The 20,817-nt window shown below is 33.5% G+C and overlaps 1 protein-coding gene across 1 annotated transcript in view; it reads left to right on the top strand.

Moving 5' to 3' along the window:
* The window catches only part of LOC107438899 (uncharacterized), a 32,546-nt gene extending 15,574 nt beyond the window's left edge, over positions 1–16,972 (top strand). Inside the window, exon 2 of the mRNA XM_016051311.3 lies at positions 7,697–16,972. Coding sequence (XP_015906797.1) covers positions 7,724–13,873 — 6,150 coding nt within the window. The 5' untranslated portion in view covers positions 7,697–7,723 and the 3' untranslated portion in view covers positions 13,874–16,972. The remainder of the gene's footprint in view (positions 1–7,696) is intronic.
* Positions 16,973–20,817: the final 3,845 nt, after the last annotated feature.

Raw genomic sequence — 20,817 nt, 5'->3', positions numbered from 1 at the left:
ATTTTATTCTTATATATCAGATTGAAAATAAAAGTATTATTTCAATCTTGGTTGGGGGGTGTAGTGATTGGCTCACCGCTAGAGGGCGAGTTAATCACAAACCTAATTAAAGAATTAAGAGAGTGTCTTTCCTCCATTAGATTATGGTACATTTTTATGTTTCTGTATTTTGGCCGCTGAGGGCCCTTATAATTTAATAATTGTTTAGTTTATTGTTTTGAATGTTAACTAATAAATATTTTTATTGCTGTTACATTATTGGATTTATTTCAAACGCAATAATGCTCGTCATACAGCAAATACTGAATATAGAAAATTGTAATACGATTCCAAAACCGTGCTATTTTTAGAATCATCATCTCAAAAATTGTTCTTGTTCTAACTTAAGAATTTCCTTAATGCTAAAATAAGTTTTATTAAGAGATTTTTGCATAACAAGTTATTTTATAGATGTGGTAAATATGTGTTGCAAATAGTTTTAATATACTTTTTTTTAGAAGTTATAGATATAAATTGTTATTTTATGTCCTCGTAGAAAAACAAGAATATCAATGTTTCTTTTTCGCTGAATTGAAACGTTACAAAGATTTAATTAACCCCAGAATTGAAATCTGTTAAGACGTAACATTTAATTACTTGAAACAGGTAGAAACAATGAAACTTATTCTTTTATTTTGTTGAGAGTGAGAGAGGAAAAGTATTGTAAAGCCCTGTTTACCAGTCATACTTCATTTAATCATATAACTTGAGTTATATGATTAAACAAAAACTAAATAAATAAAATAAAGGGTCAAATATAAATTCTATTGAAATATGTCCTTAAGTATACACTGAAGCATATTTAGAAAAGATTTTGGATCAATGAATAAAATATATATTTTCTAAAACTTCCGAATAGGGTGGTGACGTTAACTTGCTCGAAATAATTGACTTGTAACTACTTAACTTTGAATCCATGGGTCAGGGGTCATTCCATTGTTTCATTCTATTTTTGAAATTTCACTTGATGACGGAATTGTTTAACATCCTAAAAAAAATTTTTTTGAAAGCAGAAAATGAAGAGAAAAACGATTAATAATAATAATTAAAAATGCACCGCTCTGATTTTTTCGAATGTTTGATGAATTATATATTATGTTTTTTCAATCTAAGTGCCGTAACCATTATCTTACGTAAAATTAATTTTAGCGTCGTATTAAAGATTTTAAATTAATGTATTGTGTCGTTAAATGAATAATCCCCATAAAGTAAAGCAGGAAGATAAAAATTGCATTATCTTCAAAAAGTAGAAAAATGTAAATAAGGGTCAACATGTTTTGAGCACATCACGTCACGAGTCATTAACGTCTAGCGAACCCTGAGAATGGCAACGTTTGAAGCAATTGTTTAGAGCTCTCAAAAGACTGACGGACTCATTTAGAATATAGGAACACGGTATATAACTCCTTTTTCAAGATTATGCTAAAACTATTGCTGCACATTCTTCGCATCTTGGAGAAAAAAATTAATCACCCATGCCACCTTAGCTCATCTCGATACCCGGGAATCTTGTTTTGTTCATATGAATGCCAATTTTCTTCGTAACGATATTAGTTTCCCAACATCTCTCCATGAAACGTGGAAATGCATTTTGTCCTGATTTGCCTTTCCTGGCTATTGCGGTTTTTCTAGCTTTGTTTTTATTTAATTATTTATCTTCTATTTCACGCTTGGGGAACTGCGATTTTTCCATTTTTAATTTCCATTTTATTTGTGTTTTCTCGTTGCAACTTCAAATTTCTGTTTTATATTAATTTTTTCCCCTTCATTCACGTCATGCGATTCGTAAAAATAGGCGTTTATTTTCTTCATCATCTCTGCAAACATCTCTAAATTATTATTTCAGCAGAGTACATGCGGTCCTTGAAACTTTTAAAAAACAAAACTCGTGGCACATATATTCAAATAAAGAAGATTTCTTTAACTTAAGATTTCAAAACTTAAGGTTTTGGAACCAGATAATTTACGTTAAATTTTGAAATCGATTATTTAATGCTATGGTGAATATAAATGTAATTTAAAAAAAAAAAAACATTTATCTTAGTTTTGCTGCCACTATTACAGTTTCTTAAGGACCTTACGAATTCTGTATGAAAGGAGACTTTCGTATCAGATATATGTATATAATGATGATAAGAATCGTAAAATAAATTTTTAATAAAAGGAAATTTTAGTAGCAATATTGGTGATCGTAACTGTTGAACATGTTGAACAACATTTTAGGGTGATTTTACGAAAATCCGTTTCAGAATGTATAAAAACATAAGGGTGTTAATTTTTGAAATTATCTTTATCTACAGAAAGCCACTTAACTCACATATTTAGTAGAATGAAACTGTCTTTTTAAAATGTCACGTAATATTCATCAATTTCTTCAATTATTAAAAAATATATATCGTCGTAAAAAAATGAAAAAAAATTTGAAGAAAATAAATATCTATAAAACCTTGTGAATGTGCTCCAATTTTTTCCAGTTACAATTTTTAAGGGATTTTTTTCGTGATTTGTCCTACAACTTTGTATGTAATTAAAATAATCCAAATTTGGTTTTAGTATAAAATCTTCCTCTTTAAAGAAGTTAAAAACAACTTAAATGCAAATAATGCATGTAAAAAGTTCATGTGTTCAAATACTAAAATCTTGGAAAATTATAAATTATTTATAAATCTATTCAAATTTTAATTTTAAAAAAGATGAAAACAAAAGCACCTCTTTTGCTTCTTGAGCAGTAATCAACTGAAAACTTTAAGATATTTTTCTATTAACTATTTAAAAAAAATCTGACTGGAGCTAACGCAAAAACGAAGAATTCGCGATCGCAACACTCGAGTAACTTTTCATTTAGTTCCATCAAAATCATTGATAGAATCAGACGCCATTTTTTAGCAGCAAATAAGAAGCAAAATTTCCTTAAGGAAAAGGCCGAAGAACTTGAAAAAACTCTCCTGAATTTTGGTAAATCTTTCAGAACCCGCCAAACATTTGAAGAAAAATTCCTCAATAATTTAACTTCTATATTATCAACAAACTTGCAACTGATAACTTCCGATTTCGCAATCTCATACTGTTACAGATGTGTGTATTACGTTTAAATACATTTTTTTCTGTCTTCAATTCATTACAAATCAAAGTGAAGTCAACATTGCTTTCTTCATTCCAATGAAATAAATCAATAAAAAATCATCCCAATTACTTGAAATTGTGCTGATTATTTATAAATTTTGATCGTTTTCTTGGTAAGTATTTTTTAGTATTGAAGGAATAATTTCAACTAGAATTCAGCTATTCTGTTTTTGAGCTACATATTTAAATTCATATCGAGATCTTACAATTATAAAATTTTGATGTGTGGTATGTTATCTAAAAGTAATGAAGGGATAATCTTTGTATATATTATTTGAAACTAAAATTTTCAAACGAAGAACATTTCATTTGGAATTCTCCGAATTCTTAAAGAAGGTGATTTTTATAATATGATTTTTATAATAAAAAATTTGCTTGTAAATAATTTTTTTTTTTACTTGATGATAGTTCTCAACAGAATGGTTTTTACGCCTGATTAAGAACTATAAGAATATAAAAAAAGAAACAAAATGACAGTTTTTTATTTCAAAATGATGAATTTTTAAAATCGTTTTTTTATCCCAAGAATTTTTTGTTTTGCATTTTTTAGTTTATGATTTTTAGATAAAAATTGTTGTCAAAATGCTTTTTTTGAAAAATTAAATGGTATAACATTATGTGTTTTTGTATACTTCTTGCATATTCTAATGTTTGAAGTAATATGATTCAGAAAAGTATGGAATAAAAATTCGATACTTATGTATTAACGCCACCGCAGCTACAGATTTGGCGGTTTTTTAAGTGCCGCCATTCTACACCTAAAATTTTTGGGACAAATCATAAAATGAAATACTTTATTTAAAATCAAAGTAGTCAATCGGATTTCGGTTAAAAATGGGCCGAAATAGAGTTTAACATAGATTCAAAACAATCTCTATTTTCTTTCACCTGACGCTGTCGCCATATTAACTCTAATAAATAAAATTCCAAATGAAATAACATTTCCAAAACGGATGTTTACCAAGATAAAGTTTCATGTCATGGGAATAGGTAAATTTTCGTTTTTTTGCTAAAATATTTCTCTCCTGAAAAAATAAAATTGCATCTGTTTTGTTTTTGGCAAATCCCAAAGACGAATTGTTGTAGCACTAAAAAATGGCGTCAAAAAAGAATTTTTTTTGTTTTGTTTCGTAAGCATTCTTTATTTTACGTTTTTTAGTCTCTAAATAATGATTTTTATTGAAACTTGAAATTTTTTTATGTTGTTGTTGTTGTTGCTGGCCCTCACGGTTAGCGGAGCTAAACCAAGTCCATGACTCCAGAGACTCTGAGCAAGTCTGTAACAAAAAGTGGATCTGAAAAGAGGTCCACTTTAGAGATATTTAGGCATTGAAGTATATGTTCAGGAGTAGCTTGTTGGTCGTTACACTTAGTGCAAACAGGGAAAACTCTTGAACCATTACTGAACAACATAGTTCTTAGGTGACCGCTTCGAAATCTTGATATAACCGTCTGATCCCTCCTGCTGCACTGAAGGGTCAGGCTGCCACCTGGGCGGTTGCACTGTTACCAATGATGAACTGGAGGGGCCACAGGATCACAAAGCCTGTTAAAACGGGAGTGGAGCTCCCGTTTTAATAGGAATTTAACTTCCCGTTTTCGGAAAACAATTTTTTTATAAAAATTGTTGTCTAAATTTTTTTTTTACAAAATTAAATTTTTATGTAAACTTTTTGCTCGTTTTAATTTTTAAAGTAATAAACTGTTGTTTGTAGAAAATGCAACACCATGAAAGAATCATCAGAATCAAATGAAATTTAATGCAGAAACGACTTGTACTGATACAAATAAATGATGAAATTTTCAAAACAAAAGAAACAAATTAAGCGTCCGAAATCAGTATTTGGTGCAGCCACCACGCGCTGCAATAAGTGCTGCTATACGACGTGGCATGGAGTCAAACAGATGTTGAATATCTGCTTGAGGAAGAGAATTCCATATCGCTTGTATGCGCAACCAAAGTTCGTCTTTGGAAACTGCAGGACGCGGATCACGAGTGAGACGCCGACCAACCATATCCCACACGTGCTCAATAGGCGACATATCCGGCGAATAAGCAGGCCAAGGAAGAAGTTGCATGCGTTGTGCTGAACAGAAGTCTCTAACAGTCCGCGCAACATGTGGGCGTGCATTATCCTGCTGAAAGATAGCTCCAGGGATGCCTTGAAGGAAAGGAACGACTTCGGGCTGTAGCACTTCACGGACGTATCTGTTGCTATTGAGATTACCCTCAATTCGTATCAAATTGGATCGTCCATGATACGAAATCGCACCCCAGACCATAACTCCGGGTGTTCGACCACTATGTCGTTCAATAATACACTCAGGAAGGCAGCGTTGACCGGCATAACGTCTAACACGAACACGGCCATCATGGGTCCACAAATTGAAGCGTGATTCATCTGAAAAGACAACTTGGTGCCAATCAGCTCGCCAGTCTCTGTGCTCAAGAGCCCACTGCCGACGCAGCCGTCGATGATCCGCCGTGAGGGGAATCCTGTATAATGGCACCCTTGCACGCAATCCACGGCGCAGCAGACGACGACGAATTGACGAAGCCGACAATTGTACACCTGTAGCAGTAGACCAATGTGCTGCCAGCTGCCTGGAGGAAGCTGTGCGATCATTCACCGCCATGCGGAGCAGGTGTCGATCATCGCGCTCTGACGTCACCTTCTGTCGTCCAGTGCCTGTTTTTCGAGTTGTTCGGTGCTCGTCGGTCCACTGCTTCCAAACTCGCATCACTGTGGAACTGTTCCGCTGCATACGAGCTGCTATTGCGCGATAGGAAAATCCTCCTTCTCGAAGGCCGATTATCCTCCCTCGTTCAAACTCCGTAAGTTGCTTGAATTTCTTATTCTTCCGTCGTGGAGGCATACTCAGGTCTCACTAAACGTTTGCCACTAACAAATAATCATAGACTATTTTCAACGTCCCGCTACAGCACTTTATTTATACGCTTTCAGCATCAATTCAGAGGGCGCTGCGCGCGCCACGCACGCGCGATGGCTCTGAAACTTTATTAATTTGCATAATATCCTATATCCATTATTAAAATAATATTTCATTTGATTCTGATGATTCCTTCATGGTGTTGCATTTTCTACAAACAGCAGTTTATGATTCTTAAAACTATGGAATGTGAAGTTTAAATAGGCCATTCATGTTACATCATTAAATTTAGTAAAACTATTTCTCGGGCAACTGTTATAAGAGTATACATATTTTTTTCTGTTTATGTACAAATATTTTTCCGATGTGTTTTGGATGTTCCTTCTCTAAAAAGAAGAAATACCATTTTGTTTGCATAAGAAAGAATATCAAACATATTTATTTTTTAAATTTAATAAGCCACAATAAAGAAGAAAAGTTGCAGTGCTACACGCTATATTAAAGACGTCTCTAGAGCAGTGTTTCCCAAAGTGTGGTACGCGTACCCCCAGGGGTACGCTTTCTTTTACGAAATATCTTGCAACAAACGAAAACTTCAAAAAATCGAATTTAAAAACAAAGCTAGCCATGAAAATTAACGATTACGTTATTTTTCTATTGGCTATTTTTTGCAGAGTTAACAGTTAATAATTAGTGGTGTCAACAGCCAGTTGTGATTTTTAACTTCTGTGCAATTTTTTTATAGTAAAAAATGCATTCATTTTTTTATTAGTGATACACAGCGTCACGAAAAATTTAGAAAGGGTACGCAAAAGTCATAAGTTTGGGAAACACTGCTCTAGAGTAACTGAGTGACTGTTCATATAGAAATCGCAGGTATTCGTCTCACACAACAACGCCTTCTATAGTTCGTTGCTTAGCAACGAAGTATTTCTCTCTTGTCGATTACTTGGTTAGGATATGGTTAGATTAAATTTCTAATCCTGGTATGGTGATAATTCTTGGCTTCTTTTGGGAATGACGCCAAGTATTTAAAACTTCCTAGCGCCCTAAATTTTGAAGCAATTTTTTTCAAAATTTTGTCAACCCTCCCAATTTTGAGGGTCAACAATCCAAATATTTAAAAAAAAAATTTTTTTTTTTATTCAGAGAAAGTGCGTTTTTGTGTTTGATATCGCAACTTAATTAATAGTTAGTGCTAATTAATTAGCATGTTTGAAGTCACCCCAGAAACCATTAGGATTGACACAGTTTTTTTTTACGTGTGGCTTTTCTCGAAAGTGCTAATTTGTAACATACCCCCTTTAACCTTGACCGCTTCAATTTCTCTGACCTAATAATTCTATAAATGACGTATTACCAAAATTCTTTAAAGAACGAAACAGTTCTCATATAAATGAAATTGTAGAATAATTCTAAATCTTTAAAATTCTTTAAATTGTGAATTTCGTTTTATAAACTAAAAAAATTCTTAACTTGAATGTAAGAGTGATTGTTTTATCTCTTAAGATGAAAGTTGCATCAGATATTTTTTGAAGCAGAATTTTTTTTAAAATTTTTATCATCTCTTTTTTATATAATTGTAATGGTTTCATTCCCTTGAAAGTGAGCTCATCCATTGAATCTTATTTCTTTCTTTTAGGAAAAAAAAATAGTAGCGTGTAACATAATGGAGTATATGTTGAAGCAAATCGAACCAGGCAATGATAACCCCATAATAATTCCGCTTCACCAAAATGAAGTGATTATTGGAAGACGGAAGAATGCCGACTTGAGAAACTATCAACAAGTATCGAGACAGCACGCGGCCATCCACAGAATTCAAGGAATATATTATATTCGAGATCTCAGTACTTATAACAACCTCTATGTCAACAGAACCAGTGTTGGTAAAGACATGCGCCGATTAGAAGTGGGAGATCTTATTGCCTTCGGGACGCCATCTCCTCAGAATGGAAGTGGTGGTTTTTTATGCATGTTCTGTATGCGTATGCGTGTAAAAAAAGAACCGGAATCTGATGACGATGATGTAATGATTATAGAAAATGTAAAAGAAGAGATTATGGAAACTGTTCCCCCAGTTCCTTCCAGCGAACCTGTCATTGCTGAAGTTTATTCGGTTGGCGAAAATTCTAATCAAAGCCTAGAAATAATTTCTGCCAGTTTGGAGCCTAGTCGTGTAAATGAAAATTCTAGTCAAAGCCTTGGCGATTGTAAAACAAGTGGTAAACCATTAGTGAAAGAAAAAGAAAGTTTCACTATCGAGTCGTCCACCCCAGTCGAGCATTTTGAATCGGTTGAACAAAAGAGAATACTTTCCTTTCAAAATCGAAGCGAGGTGGCGACTGACACATTAAATGGGATGGAAGTTTGCGAAATGTCTGAAAGAAACAGCCGAATCGTAGATGAATTAAGAGAAAGAAACGGAGAAAAGGTAAAATTAAGAAACCAAAAGGAAAACAGCCAAGATTGTGTCATTCTGGAAGAGAGGAAAGGAGGTGACAAAGTTGCAGTTGAAGAGAAAGCAAATGACAAGGTCAAAGTGAAAGAAAACAACCAAGAAATTGGCCCAATAAACATAACTGGATCCGTAGAGAACTCACTTTCTGCTTCGAGTATTAGCGTTCAATATTCTAACAGCGTAACAGGCAGCAATATTCAAGTTTTCTCTGGGAAAACCGATCCTCCTAAACTGTTTACAATTGCAAAAGATATCAAAACTGAGCTGAGGGATGAAGAGAAAATTCCAACTTTATTAAATAGCCTGGAGAATGGGTTTCTCTCTCCTAGATCGAACTTTTTGAAAACAACGCTAGGAATTCAGAAGGAAACATTAACAAGTAATTCACCTGTCCCTTGTAGTTCAAAACCTCATCAGATTAATTTTGTGGAACAGAACTATTTTAAACTAAGAGATCAAATAAGTGTGCCAAATGGTAGTGAGGGGAAAATAGAACGGGAAAAGATAAACAAAAACAGCCGCATAGAGGATGACTTGCATTCTAAAGAAACTTTTACATTAGCTGGCTTGAATTACAGCAGAAGTTTGGCAAGCAACATTTCATTGTCTAATCTAGAGCGATTGTCTACTTTTGCGGAAAGTTTTGCAATTGGACATTGTGGCAATAATCTCATCAGCAATGTAAATCAAAGTCGATTGATGAACCCTATTAGTAATGTAATAAAGAAATCGATTAATGAGAGAATTTCGAACAGCTCAAAAAGAGAGTTTATAAAGGAACCCAGTTTCTGCAGCTTAGATAACCAAAGCCAATTGTCTAGAATACAAAATAAATCGGGCTTAACTGCACAAAGTTTTTTAACTGAATGTTTTGAAAATAATCTCTTCGGCAATTCAAGTCAAAGTCGATTGATAAAGCCATTTAATGATATAATAATGAAAGTGGTCGATAATGTCGCTTCGAATCTGTCTAAAAAAGAGTTTGTTAAAGAAAATAAAAACGAGTTGTTTAGAATGAAAAATGAATCAAGAAATCTAGAATGTAGCTTGACTGAGCAGGCAAACTTTTCTGCTGACTCTTGCTTGCCAAATGTACCCGAAAACCGATTCTCATCCCGCCCATCTTGTGACATGAAAGAAAAGTGTTATTCTGATTATTCTCGGACCGCTTACTCTTTAGAAAGGAAGCACAGTTTTTCAGAAGAACCTAATTCTGGAAGTGCGTCTCAATCACTAGAAAATAAACAATGTTATCTTCCAGAATACATTTACAACGACTGCTCTTCAGAAAAACATAATTTTGACATTCCTTGCCCTAGAAATAGATGTTTTTCATCAGAATCAAAATCTGAGAACCGCTTTTCTGATGCTGTCAGTGATACCTCATGCCCACCTAATGATCGCCACACCTCTTTTGAATCAAACAATCGACTCAACAGTTTAAGAATGTCTCGTATTCCTGTTTTTTCAACGCTACCTGATAGTCTTTTAGAGACAAAGAACTCTACCAGCTGTTTAGATAAGCCGCGTCCTGTTTCTTATTTCTCAAAGCTAACCGAGTGTTCTTTCGAATCAAACAACATGCACAGATTTTTAGAAACTGCTCATCTTAATTTCCCAAGAGATTCAGGAAGTCGACAGCTTCCTTTAGAATTAAACAACGGTCACACTGATGCAGAAAAACCTTTTTCTATCATCCCTGATTTACCAGACAATTATCGTTTTCCATTTGAAGAAACTTATGAAAATATATCTTCTGGGAATTTAACTAGACTCGTTGTAGAATCCATTTGTGATGTAGATATCCTTGAAGATTGTCGCGTACTCTTGGAACGCTGTGACAGTGAACACTTTTGTTTACCCCCCGATGTGAGATGGACTAACAAAGTAATAGACATAAAGCTTTTGAAGAAGAGGAGAGAGACTAGCCAAAAGCAGAACACCAATGGAGCTCCGCGTTTTAGGTCTCACACATTAAAACCAATTAGGAATAAACTTAGCAGTTCAGATGTAGATCAAAAATCTTTAAAGAAGAAGAAATTCGAATCGATTAAAATAATAAGTGATAGTGAAACATTTTATTCTACTGATCCTCTTAGCAGTGAGAGTGGGGAAAAGTATTCATCTGATGAAAATGAAGAAAACTGCAGCGAACTTCTGTATCCTAGTCACATCAAATCACAACAAAAAATAAAAAAAACGGCTGAACTTCACGAAAATACTTATGAACCAAGTCCTTCAACATTCGAAGATGATAAGGTGTCAAAATCGAGCATAAATTTTTCCTCTCATCAACTTAGGGAAACTAACGGTGTTGTGAAGATATCTGAAATGGCAAGCGATAAACCTAATATCGGCTTCCACATAACTGAAGAGAGCGATTCTAATAAAAATCAATACTTTCCCTGTATAAAGCAACATCTGAATGTGAAATCAATGAATAAAGATCAAATTCCGAGACAAAAAACGAGTAATTTACAGATACAGACAACCGCTCTAAAACGATTAAAGACTTGTATTGAAACGGAAGAAAATGTAGAAGGAAAGAAAAAAATCCGAAAGGCGTTGTTGACTGAACCTAAACCCATGGAGAAAAGACCAAAATATGCGAGGGGGCGCGAAGAATGGTTCGAAGAGAGAATAAGTGAATCGCCATTGGTGTCTTCGACTCCTGTTGAAGAAACGCCAAAACCACCAAAAAAACATGTAAATCCTCCTTCCTCGCTGATAAAAAGTAAAAACTCGAATTGCGCGTCAAGAATGATTGCCGAAAGATCACTTATAGGATTCAGGATTCCAAAACGTAGTAAGGATGATTCCAAAGAAGCCCAGTCTTCCGTCAAACAGAAAAAAACGACTAAAGTTCCCCGCAGGTCCGAAAAGTGCAGTTCGAGAATGGGATTTTTAACAGATGTTTTGAAGGTGAAGCCCGTATCGAGGAGCAATGTTGTGAACAAACATCCCGTAGAAGAAGTGGAGAAATCGAACTCGAGGGAGAAGAAGCAAACACATGAGCATAGAGCTAAGCGTGGTCTTGAAATTTTGTCAACCATTTGCAGTGGTGGTAAAGCGGCTGAAAAGTGTGGTCCTTCTGAAACCTTAAGACATTCGACTGTGAAGAAAGTTCGTTTTAGCGATACTGAAAAGACTTATTTCGAGAGAAGCACGCCTCGAGTGAGGCCTTCCATCAGTTTGAAGAGGAGAAATGTTGCAGTCATTGAACCCTTTGTAGCCCGGAAGGAAATGGACGAATGCCAAATACATCTCAGTCAATGTTTCCCCATTGTTAAAATGTTGATAAAATGGAACCCGAAATGGTTGAAGGAACAAAAAGAAAGAACTAAGCCCCCTCCTCTTGTGCCTGACATATCCAATGCTTCTCTTTGTTTCGAAAATTATGATACCTACTTCTCTCAGATGCAGTCGCTGATTATTTTAAATGCCTGGGATTCGTTGTATGAAAATTCCAAGCATCTGTTCCCAGACATGAGCTGGAAGAGCTTTCATTGCATCATTAAATCTCAAGTTGAAAAACATGGTATGGTGGAGATAAAGTGCGAAGCTGCTGTCGGGGGAAATGTGTCCTATTTTCCATCCAACGGCGATGTTATTCTATTAAACACTGAGAATGAAGAACGTACAATTGAACATTTTTTGTTCGGATTCATTACTTTCCATAAACCTGTCACTTTAAAAGAAGTTTCGAGTGCATCTGAATGGCATGCGATTCCTCAGACTTGGCTAGACAGCGCTAAATTTCATATTTTTACCGCTTATATTAAAAAACGGAAGACACTTTGTTCGCCTTCCTTGCTACTTGCCAACGGCGTTTGTAACATACAGCTGAAATTGCACGCGATGGAATATCTTTTTAAGTTCCAGTTCGCACCACTAGTTAAATCTTTCTTGCAACCAAAGAAACTCTACTTGAAATCAGATTTTACACCACTAAGGAGAACCAAAGAAAGTTTCATTCAAACTATGTGTACCGAAATAACAGAAAACAATGAGCCAAAAATTTTCCTCGTGCAAGGAACAGTAGCAACAGGCAAAACATGTGTCGTATTGGAGTTAATTGAGAAGCTGTTGTATAACAGTTTGTCGAAAGTGTTTGTTTGCACTCCATCTCATTCTGCTGCAGATGAAATCGGTTTGAAACTTGTTGATTTGGTTGAGCGAAGCACTTGGCGAGGGAAACCTGTGAAATTAGTGAGACTGGGTACCGCGAGTAAAATTAATCCAAAAATGCAACATTATCACCTTGACGTACTAGCTGAAAAAAGTTCTCGCAGTCGTAAGCGCAAAGAACTTGCTCTCGATGAGCGAATTAAGAACTTAGAGCATTGTATAGAAATAGAGTTGGTAAGAAACTGTGGAGGGAAACTCAAGGATTTAACAGATCAATTAACAGAAACAAAGACACAGTTAAGGCAAATGACAGAATTCGCAAAAAATTGGAAGCTTAAAGTCCTGGAGGAGTCTGATGTGATCATTTCGACGGTCATTGATTTTCGAGAGTACAATACCAATATCCCATCCAATCCATTTTTTCAGACCACTGCATGCTGCATTGTAGATGATGCTTGCCAGTGTAGCGAGCCTGAACTTCTGCACTGCCTTACTTGCGGTGTCGGCAATTTGGTATTAGTCGGCGACTCCAAGCAGTATGTGACGGGAGTGAGTCGCACGTCGCTGACTTCTCGCAGCCATCAGTCCCTGTTCGACAGACTCTATGCCGTCTACACGGAACTTCCTCATTCTCCTATGCTTATCCTGAAAGAACAGCATCGAATGCATTCGGAAATATGCCGTTTTCCTTCTTATTATTTCTACAAAAACAAACTTAAATCTCACTCAGAAGTGGATGAAAAGCTCCGTTTATTTCCTCTGAAACCGTACGTGGTGATGGACATTACACCGAACGGCGACGTGAAAAAAAAGGTGCTCTTTGAGATGGCTCGTTTCCTCACTGAAACTGCTCCGGGTGCAACCATCGGAGTGATAACGCGAGAAACTGATGTGGCCATTCACAGGGAAGCTTTATCTCGTTATGACGATGTCGAAGTAGACTCGGTGCAGGGCTTTCAAGGTCGAGAAAAGGATGTAATAATCGTGTCGGTGACAAACAATTCTCATCTGGACGATTTCGTGACGAACGAAGACAGCCTCTGCACGTCTCTGACTCGATCGCGCAAGACTTTGATAATTTACGGACATATCTCGAGTCTTAAAAATGTCAAACACTGGAATTCTTTGCTGAAAAATGCGAAAATTCGTGGTGTTTACGTTTCTGTAGCATCCTTAGGGGAGAAAGATGTAACGAAGACTTTAATCGAGTTTATAATCAAACCATTTTAAAAATATGTGACACATATTGATTTCTTAAACATATAAAGGTTATGAGATCTTTACCTTCCTTTAAAAGGATCTTTACCTTGTAAGTACAAATTGAAAAAAATTATAACAAGAAAAGGTTGGACAATTCTTAATGCACATTCATGTGACAAAGCTTAAATCTATCCTTCCAGAGTTCTGGTTTTAGTTTAAAAATTTTTCAGCAGATGGCGCTATGGTGTATAAATAAAAAAAAAATCACCTTTTTTTAATCAAAATTTTTGAAAACCATCTGTTCTGTCTAATTTAGAGCATTATATACAGAAAACTTACATTTTATTTTTCTTGAGGGCAAGTTAGGTTCTCATTAGGAATGTCGGATTGAGCGTGACATGCCAAAACCATGTGCCACTTTCAAATAATCGTTTTAGCTAATAATTTTCTATTGAATTGAAAATATATATATTTACAGGGGAAATGTTATACAGGCGATTTGAAACTATACATGAATGTATATTTTCATTTCTCTGATTTTAAATAAAAATATTAATTATATACCAGGATTATCTAAAGAAGTGCTGAGTACTGTTTTAACTACTGATATATGCAAGAATGACATATTTATTTTAGATTCAAAATCCCTTGGTGATGATTAATATAGAAGAAGTTAATTATTTTTAAATCTTTTTTATTAAATGTCGCTTTATTCCTCCTTTCAGTTCAAAGACTTTTTATTTAATAAATTGAAATATTTACTGAAGAATCCATTTTATAATTTTTTTTATTTACTTATAATAGTAGAATTTTTTAAGTTAAAACTAATGTATCTGCAACTTCAAAATTGTTCGAATTTCGAGTTGCAAAATAAAAAGTTACCAAACTTCTCGCAAATGCTTTGGTTTGATTTTTCATTACTATTTTAATTCTGTTACTAATACGTTATTTTTAATTTTGTTATTTTTTAAATGACGAATTTACTTAATTAATTAAAATTAGTAAGTAAATAACACTGAAGTTTTTTTGATAGCAAAATTAAGTAACTTTTTGAGTTTTTTTTATTCTACCCAAACATGCGACACAAAACTAGGCCAAATTGAAAAAGTTATAGAACAGCTTATCCACATTTTAAATTAGAAAATATAAGTTATTTTTCTTAGTTCAGCATGATTTTTTTGCTAAATATATTATTTTCAAAAGAAAAAACTTTTTTTTTTAAATTTTCGAATTCATTTTTGTAACAACTTAAATATAACTCTATAATCTTGTCAAGTATAACATATGATAAATACTTAGGATTGTGAAGATTAATTTCAAAAGAGAGAGGGAAAAGATAATTTTTCTATGATCTATATTTATAGAAAAGTTCATTTATTTAACTTTCTTACTCTGTGTATGTTTTTTCTCCCCTTGAATGATTTATAACTTAATCAATTAAGGGTTGTATACATTATTTTAATTTTATGTAACGTTTTTGTATGATTAAGTAAATTCATTTGTTTACTCACCTGTTTCTTCTAACATCTCCGTAAAAGTCTTCTTCATCCATAAGTTTTAATAGATTTTATGAAGGCTGCTTATAACATTTTATGTTATTTTATATTTTAATGTCTCATATTTGAAACATATATGAGATAGTTGTTTTTACTTACAACTTTGGTGCTATTCTTATAAGTTTGTTTTAGTTTAATATCTCAAAATTTTTTTCTGAGATATAGTTTATTTCACTTACAACTTTGCTATAAAGCTTTGTTTTAGTTTAATTTCTTAACATTTTTTTGAGATTCTTTATATATATATCTGTATACATTCGATGTTGATTTTGGTATCTTTCTCAGCAATATTTCTTTTTGTCAAATAATTTTGTATCATTGTATTATTTTAGTATGTTACTCTTGTTATTTTCATTTATTTCAATTGAAGCATTTATTGTGAAATTCATTTTGCTTACAACATTTTCCATTTTATATTTGTGGAAGTTATACTACCGTGGCAAATGCTCATTATTTTGTTTAAATCATTCGTTTTATTTTTAAGTTAATATCTTTAGTTATTTATTATTGTCTATTGGGTTGAAGTCATTTCGGTGTTTTTAGCCTGAAATAAAACTCATATTTTTATACAAATGAAATCAGTCCAACGTCTTACAATCTGTTCGAAGGCTTTTAGCCATTTATTCTGGGGGCTTTATGATCCCGAAGTTCTAGTCATTATCAGAAATGAAGGTCATTGTTATTACTGAAATTTCCAGCATTCCGAAAAATATAAAAACCGGATGGTACAAGGTCGGCACCATTTCCAATAATATGGTATGTGTTTCTAAAAATGGAACACTATTCCTTTGAGATTTGTGTTCCTCTTTTTACTCCCAATCTTTGCACCTTACGATTATAATTTATTTCGAAGTTAACTTTACAAATTGTGGAAATTCCAATATTAATAATGATTTTCCTTTGAGTTTTTTGCTGATGTGGACCGTGAAGTTCTATAATCGTGGAATCATGAAGTTACCAGAAGATGGGAAAAGGTCATCGATCAGGATTGAAGATATATTTATCTGATTAAAGTTCCTATTTCATGTTTAAAGTTCCAATTTCATGTAGAAAATATTAAGTATTTTCAAGCTAAATAAATTGAAATTACTGTTTCCAATCCAATATTTTGATGATCAAATGATGTTATTATTCTGCATTATTTTAATTTGCTGTTATTTTCCAATGTCAGTGAAACAAAATTGTATTGATTCTGAGCTTATTCCAAAAGGTGTATAAAAAAAAAACAAAAAAAATTTTTTGTTGCTCATTATAGCGTTGTTTTATTCGCTGTTACTTTTGATTATTTTTTCTATAAAGTATCAGTGCCTCGTATGTGAAACATGCCTGAAGTAGTTTATTTTACTTAACAACTACTTTATTTTTTTTACTTTTGATATTACTTTAAGATTTTTTTTTATTTCAGTTCAATTTCTCAACAATTGAGATTCCATAAATGCTTTACATTTTCTTCCAATTTGGAATTTTTCATTGTCAATGGTTTTTGCCGAAATAATGTGTAATATTTCCTTATTTTAGTTGTTATCCTTGTGGTCGTTTTTATTTCAAACATTTATAAACGAGTTCATTTGCATTAGACTTATTTATTTTGTGTGTGCATTACTTCATTATCCATTGTCACCATCCCTGGGGAATTTTTTTTCTTCCTAAAGGGTGAAATTAGCATTATTTTATTGATTCCAGTATACATTGTTTTAATTTTATGTTAATGTTTATTTTATATTTACTAGAAAGAAAGTAATTTTGGTTTCTGAATAAGAAATAATTCAATTTTTCTATTCAAAAAATGAACTTTAATCAGTTAAATATCATCAATTCTGTTCGATGACCTTTTGCCATCTTTTTTTATAGCTTCTCCTTTTTATATTTCATTTTATAACAGTCGTCAAACAGCCGATCCAATTTTGGATTTACGACTACCAATATTCAACTTCGTAGCCTTGTAATTTTGAACCCAATGAAGACAAAGGAACTCCTGGATCAAGTATCGGGGAAAATTTGTTTTCGTGGAAGACTTTGATGGAATTAACCCCCAATTTCGTTACATGGTGAGGGAAAGCACGAAACCCTTCCACGGTCAGCCTGACTGCAAGCGGACTCCAACTCATGATCCGTCTACCACTGAGCATATTTTTCATAGGCACTGTGGTCGGTGCAACCTGGGTGCGGAGTTCGTATCTACCATCTATCGCTGGGATCGAACCAAGGTCACCTCATTGGGAGACGAGCGCTCTATCCTCTGAATTGCCACGGCTCGTTAACTTCTTTCGGAAAACCTATGATAACCATAGAAATTTGTATGGCATTCATATGACAAGACACCTTCCCTATGGTAACGATAGAAAAATAGTATGATATTATATGGCGAGTGTTTGGCATAAGTGTATGGTAAAATTTTACCATATGCAAAGTCCCATAGGCATATCATTTGTCAAATTTTCCTAAGGGTCATGATCCCACGCTCATAGAACTACTGCTCCTTATCAAAAAAACCGAAAGTGATTTTAGAAAATTTTTAACCATTTAAGAATTTTTGTAAACTTCGAAATAAATGATTATCTCCGATGATCAGGTCGTGTTCCCCCACACTCAACGCGAGGCCTTGCACACCTTTAGCGACACATACGAAATTATTGGAGCATTCCCCACCTACTTAAAACTTTTCGATGTAGGGGAGAGTCGGGTAGCCCCGCCCACTGTCAATTTCATATGTATAGAATATTTTTTCAAGTCAATAGGCCATCGGACATTTATGCAGCTGTTAACATGGTAAACAATAGTTTTGAAAATATGTTGAATACAGTAGTAATTTGAATGTTATATGCATTTTTAACAACAAATGTTGTTATTAAATGATAGAATTCACTAAAAGTATATAAATATGTAATAAATAAAATAATTTTGTGATAAAAAGGATAAACGAGGTTTATCTATTGTCAATACATTGGTCATTTTAATTTACACCTGAAAAAACAGTCAAAAAACATAATTTTTGTAACTGGGCGGAGCTACTCGACACATTTTGAAAAGAGCTGAAAAACATGTTTTTTTTTAATTTCTATTTTTCTAAGTTAAACTATTCTTTTTTTGGTTTATTCTGTTTGCATTATTTAATTAGATGATAAAACAATAGAAACATACAAAAATATTGATTATTACTCAATATTATTCAGAAATATCAGCAATACTCCTTAAGTGGGCGGGGCTACCCGACTCTCCCCTATATATTTAAAACTTTTTTAATGGTAAAAATTTAAGTAAAAACTATGACCTGAAATTGCAAATTCTGAAGTAAATTTTTTTGCTGTTAAATGACCCGAAGTTCTATGAGCTTATGAAGTTATCAGAAAAGACAGCAAAAGGCCATCGAATAGAATCGAAGATATTTAACTGATTCAAGTTCATTTTTTATGTAGAAAAGGATTGAGATCTCGCACCAAGAAACAAGATCCCTTTTTTCCCAACCAAATATTCATTTTATCAAATTAGTTAGATTTAAGTTTCTAAACGGCATTATTTTAATTTAGCGCCATTCTTTCATTTCTTTGTCTTACCGCAGGGGACTGATCGTAAAGACACAGAAATCAAGCATCACTGGCTGCAGTCAGTAAGTGGGTGGATGACCTCTTTGATCAGCCTGCGTAGATACCGAGGAGGGTGCGCTGTTCTACCATAAAGTGCTCGACTTCGCGCGTTGGTCGTCGGGCTACAAAAGCAAGGGAGCCATCCCCTCTGCAGAGGATCATTCTCAGGGATGTTTCCCAGACCGTCGCCAATAGCTCATTCTCCAGCTGTTGGGCGACGTAAATAAAGTACCTACCTACCCTTTTCCACGTCCTTTCTTCATTGAAAAAAAAAATTTCTACAAAATTAACTTTTTTTTAATTTTTATTATTAACCCCTCGAATGTTTCATAGGACGCAACTTACTCAAAATTTGCATTTTTATATCCAACCTTGTTTTGTTTCCAAATAATTGTTTTACATGATTGATACTTTCGTGAAACAACACACTATGAAAATATCGCATTCTATTCATAAAAATGCTCTTCTGAAAAATAGGCATAAGCGACTTATTATTTTTTTGCCCTTCAGTCATCGACTCAACGTGTCTTAATGTTTCACAATAAGTTTTGTCTTATCGGCTCTTTGACGCACTTGCTTCGCGATGATTCTGTCATTTGCTGATTATATATTGTTTTAAAACCATTTCCACGTTTTTTTTTCTTTTAAAAAGAAAATTGATATTTTAAATATGAAACGCGAATTTCAAATTTGAGTTATCATAAGTTCACAACAATTATTATTGTCCATTTCCGCATAGTTTTTCATATATTGATGTTTTTGACACGATTTTTTATAAGGCATTTGTGTTAATATGTACGCCATATTACGTATCTGTGTGGCCCAAAGGCTGTCTAATTTGTCGGTTGAATCGATAAAATCAACTGTTACACTAAATATCAGAAATGACTATCTGAATTATGTGTAAAATACTGAAGTTAGTTAAATTTCCAAATCTTGGTCATACTTTAAGAAGGAAATACATCAATAAATCTGCAATGATCAAGAATATGTAAATGATATTTCTAATGTTTTTGGCAGTACCGATTTTAAAAATACAGTTCTACATATGATAGGATTGCTTGTTCAAATAATGGTTCTGATTATCGTTTCAATGATATTATCAAATATTTTTATTATAAAAAGCTGCACGAACTTAATAGCTCTAAAAACAAATTGCTTTCTGATGCTAGGAACAAACTAAAATCATTTAAATGATTGCAACAACAACAACAGACCTATTAGCGATCGAGATGGGCTACAGGTGGCTAAAGGCGAACTCTCTACCTATTGCAACACTTCGCGACGCGTGCTTTCACCATTAGCGTGTGGAGAGTCATAGGAGAAGGAAATACGTTAAGTTCTGTCGTGATTTTAAATAGATTAAAATTTTTTAAGTTAGGAAACTACATTGAACACAGTTCTAAAAAAAGCGTGGTGGAAATTTTAAATTTTTTTTTTTTATAGACAATTAAATACGAAAAGTATTAAGAAAGATGAAAATATCGTAGTACATTCCTATACAACTGAGAAGGGTGGAGGGCTAAGACAGGGAACTCGTCTTCTCTTCTGATGGTGTGGTCTTCGAGCGTTGCTATCACGAATGGCGATTTTAAACCATTTTCCAAGAATATTTGAAAGTATTATTTTTAAAAAAAAAATTCAGTCATTTTAAACATATCTTTACATAGTTTACTTTGTATAAGTAGAAAAAAATCTGCTTTTAAAAATAAACCCTAGCTTTTACACGGATTTTTCTGAAGCTTTCGACTCAATTGATTTTCTTAAATAAATTTTTTTTTCATGAAAACCTCGTTGAATGGTTATTTTCTTATTTATGTAATAGATCTTTATG

Source organism: Parasteatoda tepidariorum, chromosome 6, assembly GCF_043381705.1.
Source record: "Parasteatoda tepidariorum isolate YZ-2023 chromosome 6, CAS_Ptep_4.0, whole genome shotgun sequence".
Taxonomy (NCBI): domain Eukaryota; kingdom Metazoa; phylum Arthropoda; class Arachnida; order Araneae; family Theridiidae; genus Parasteatoda; species Parasteatoda tepidariorum.
This window is presented reverse-complemented; position numbering and strand designations above follow the sequence as displayed.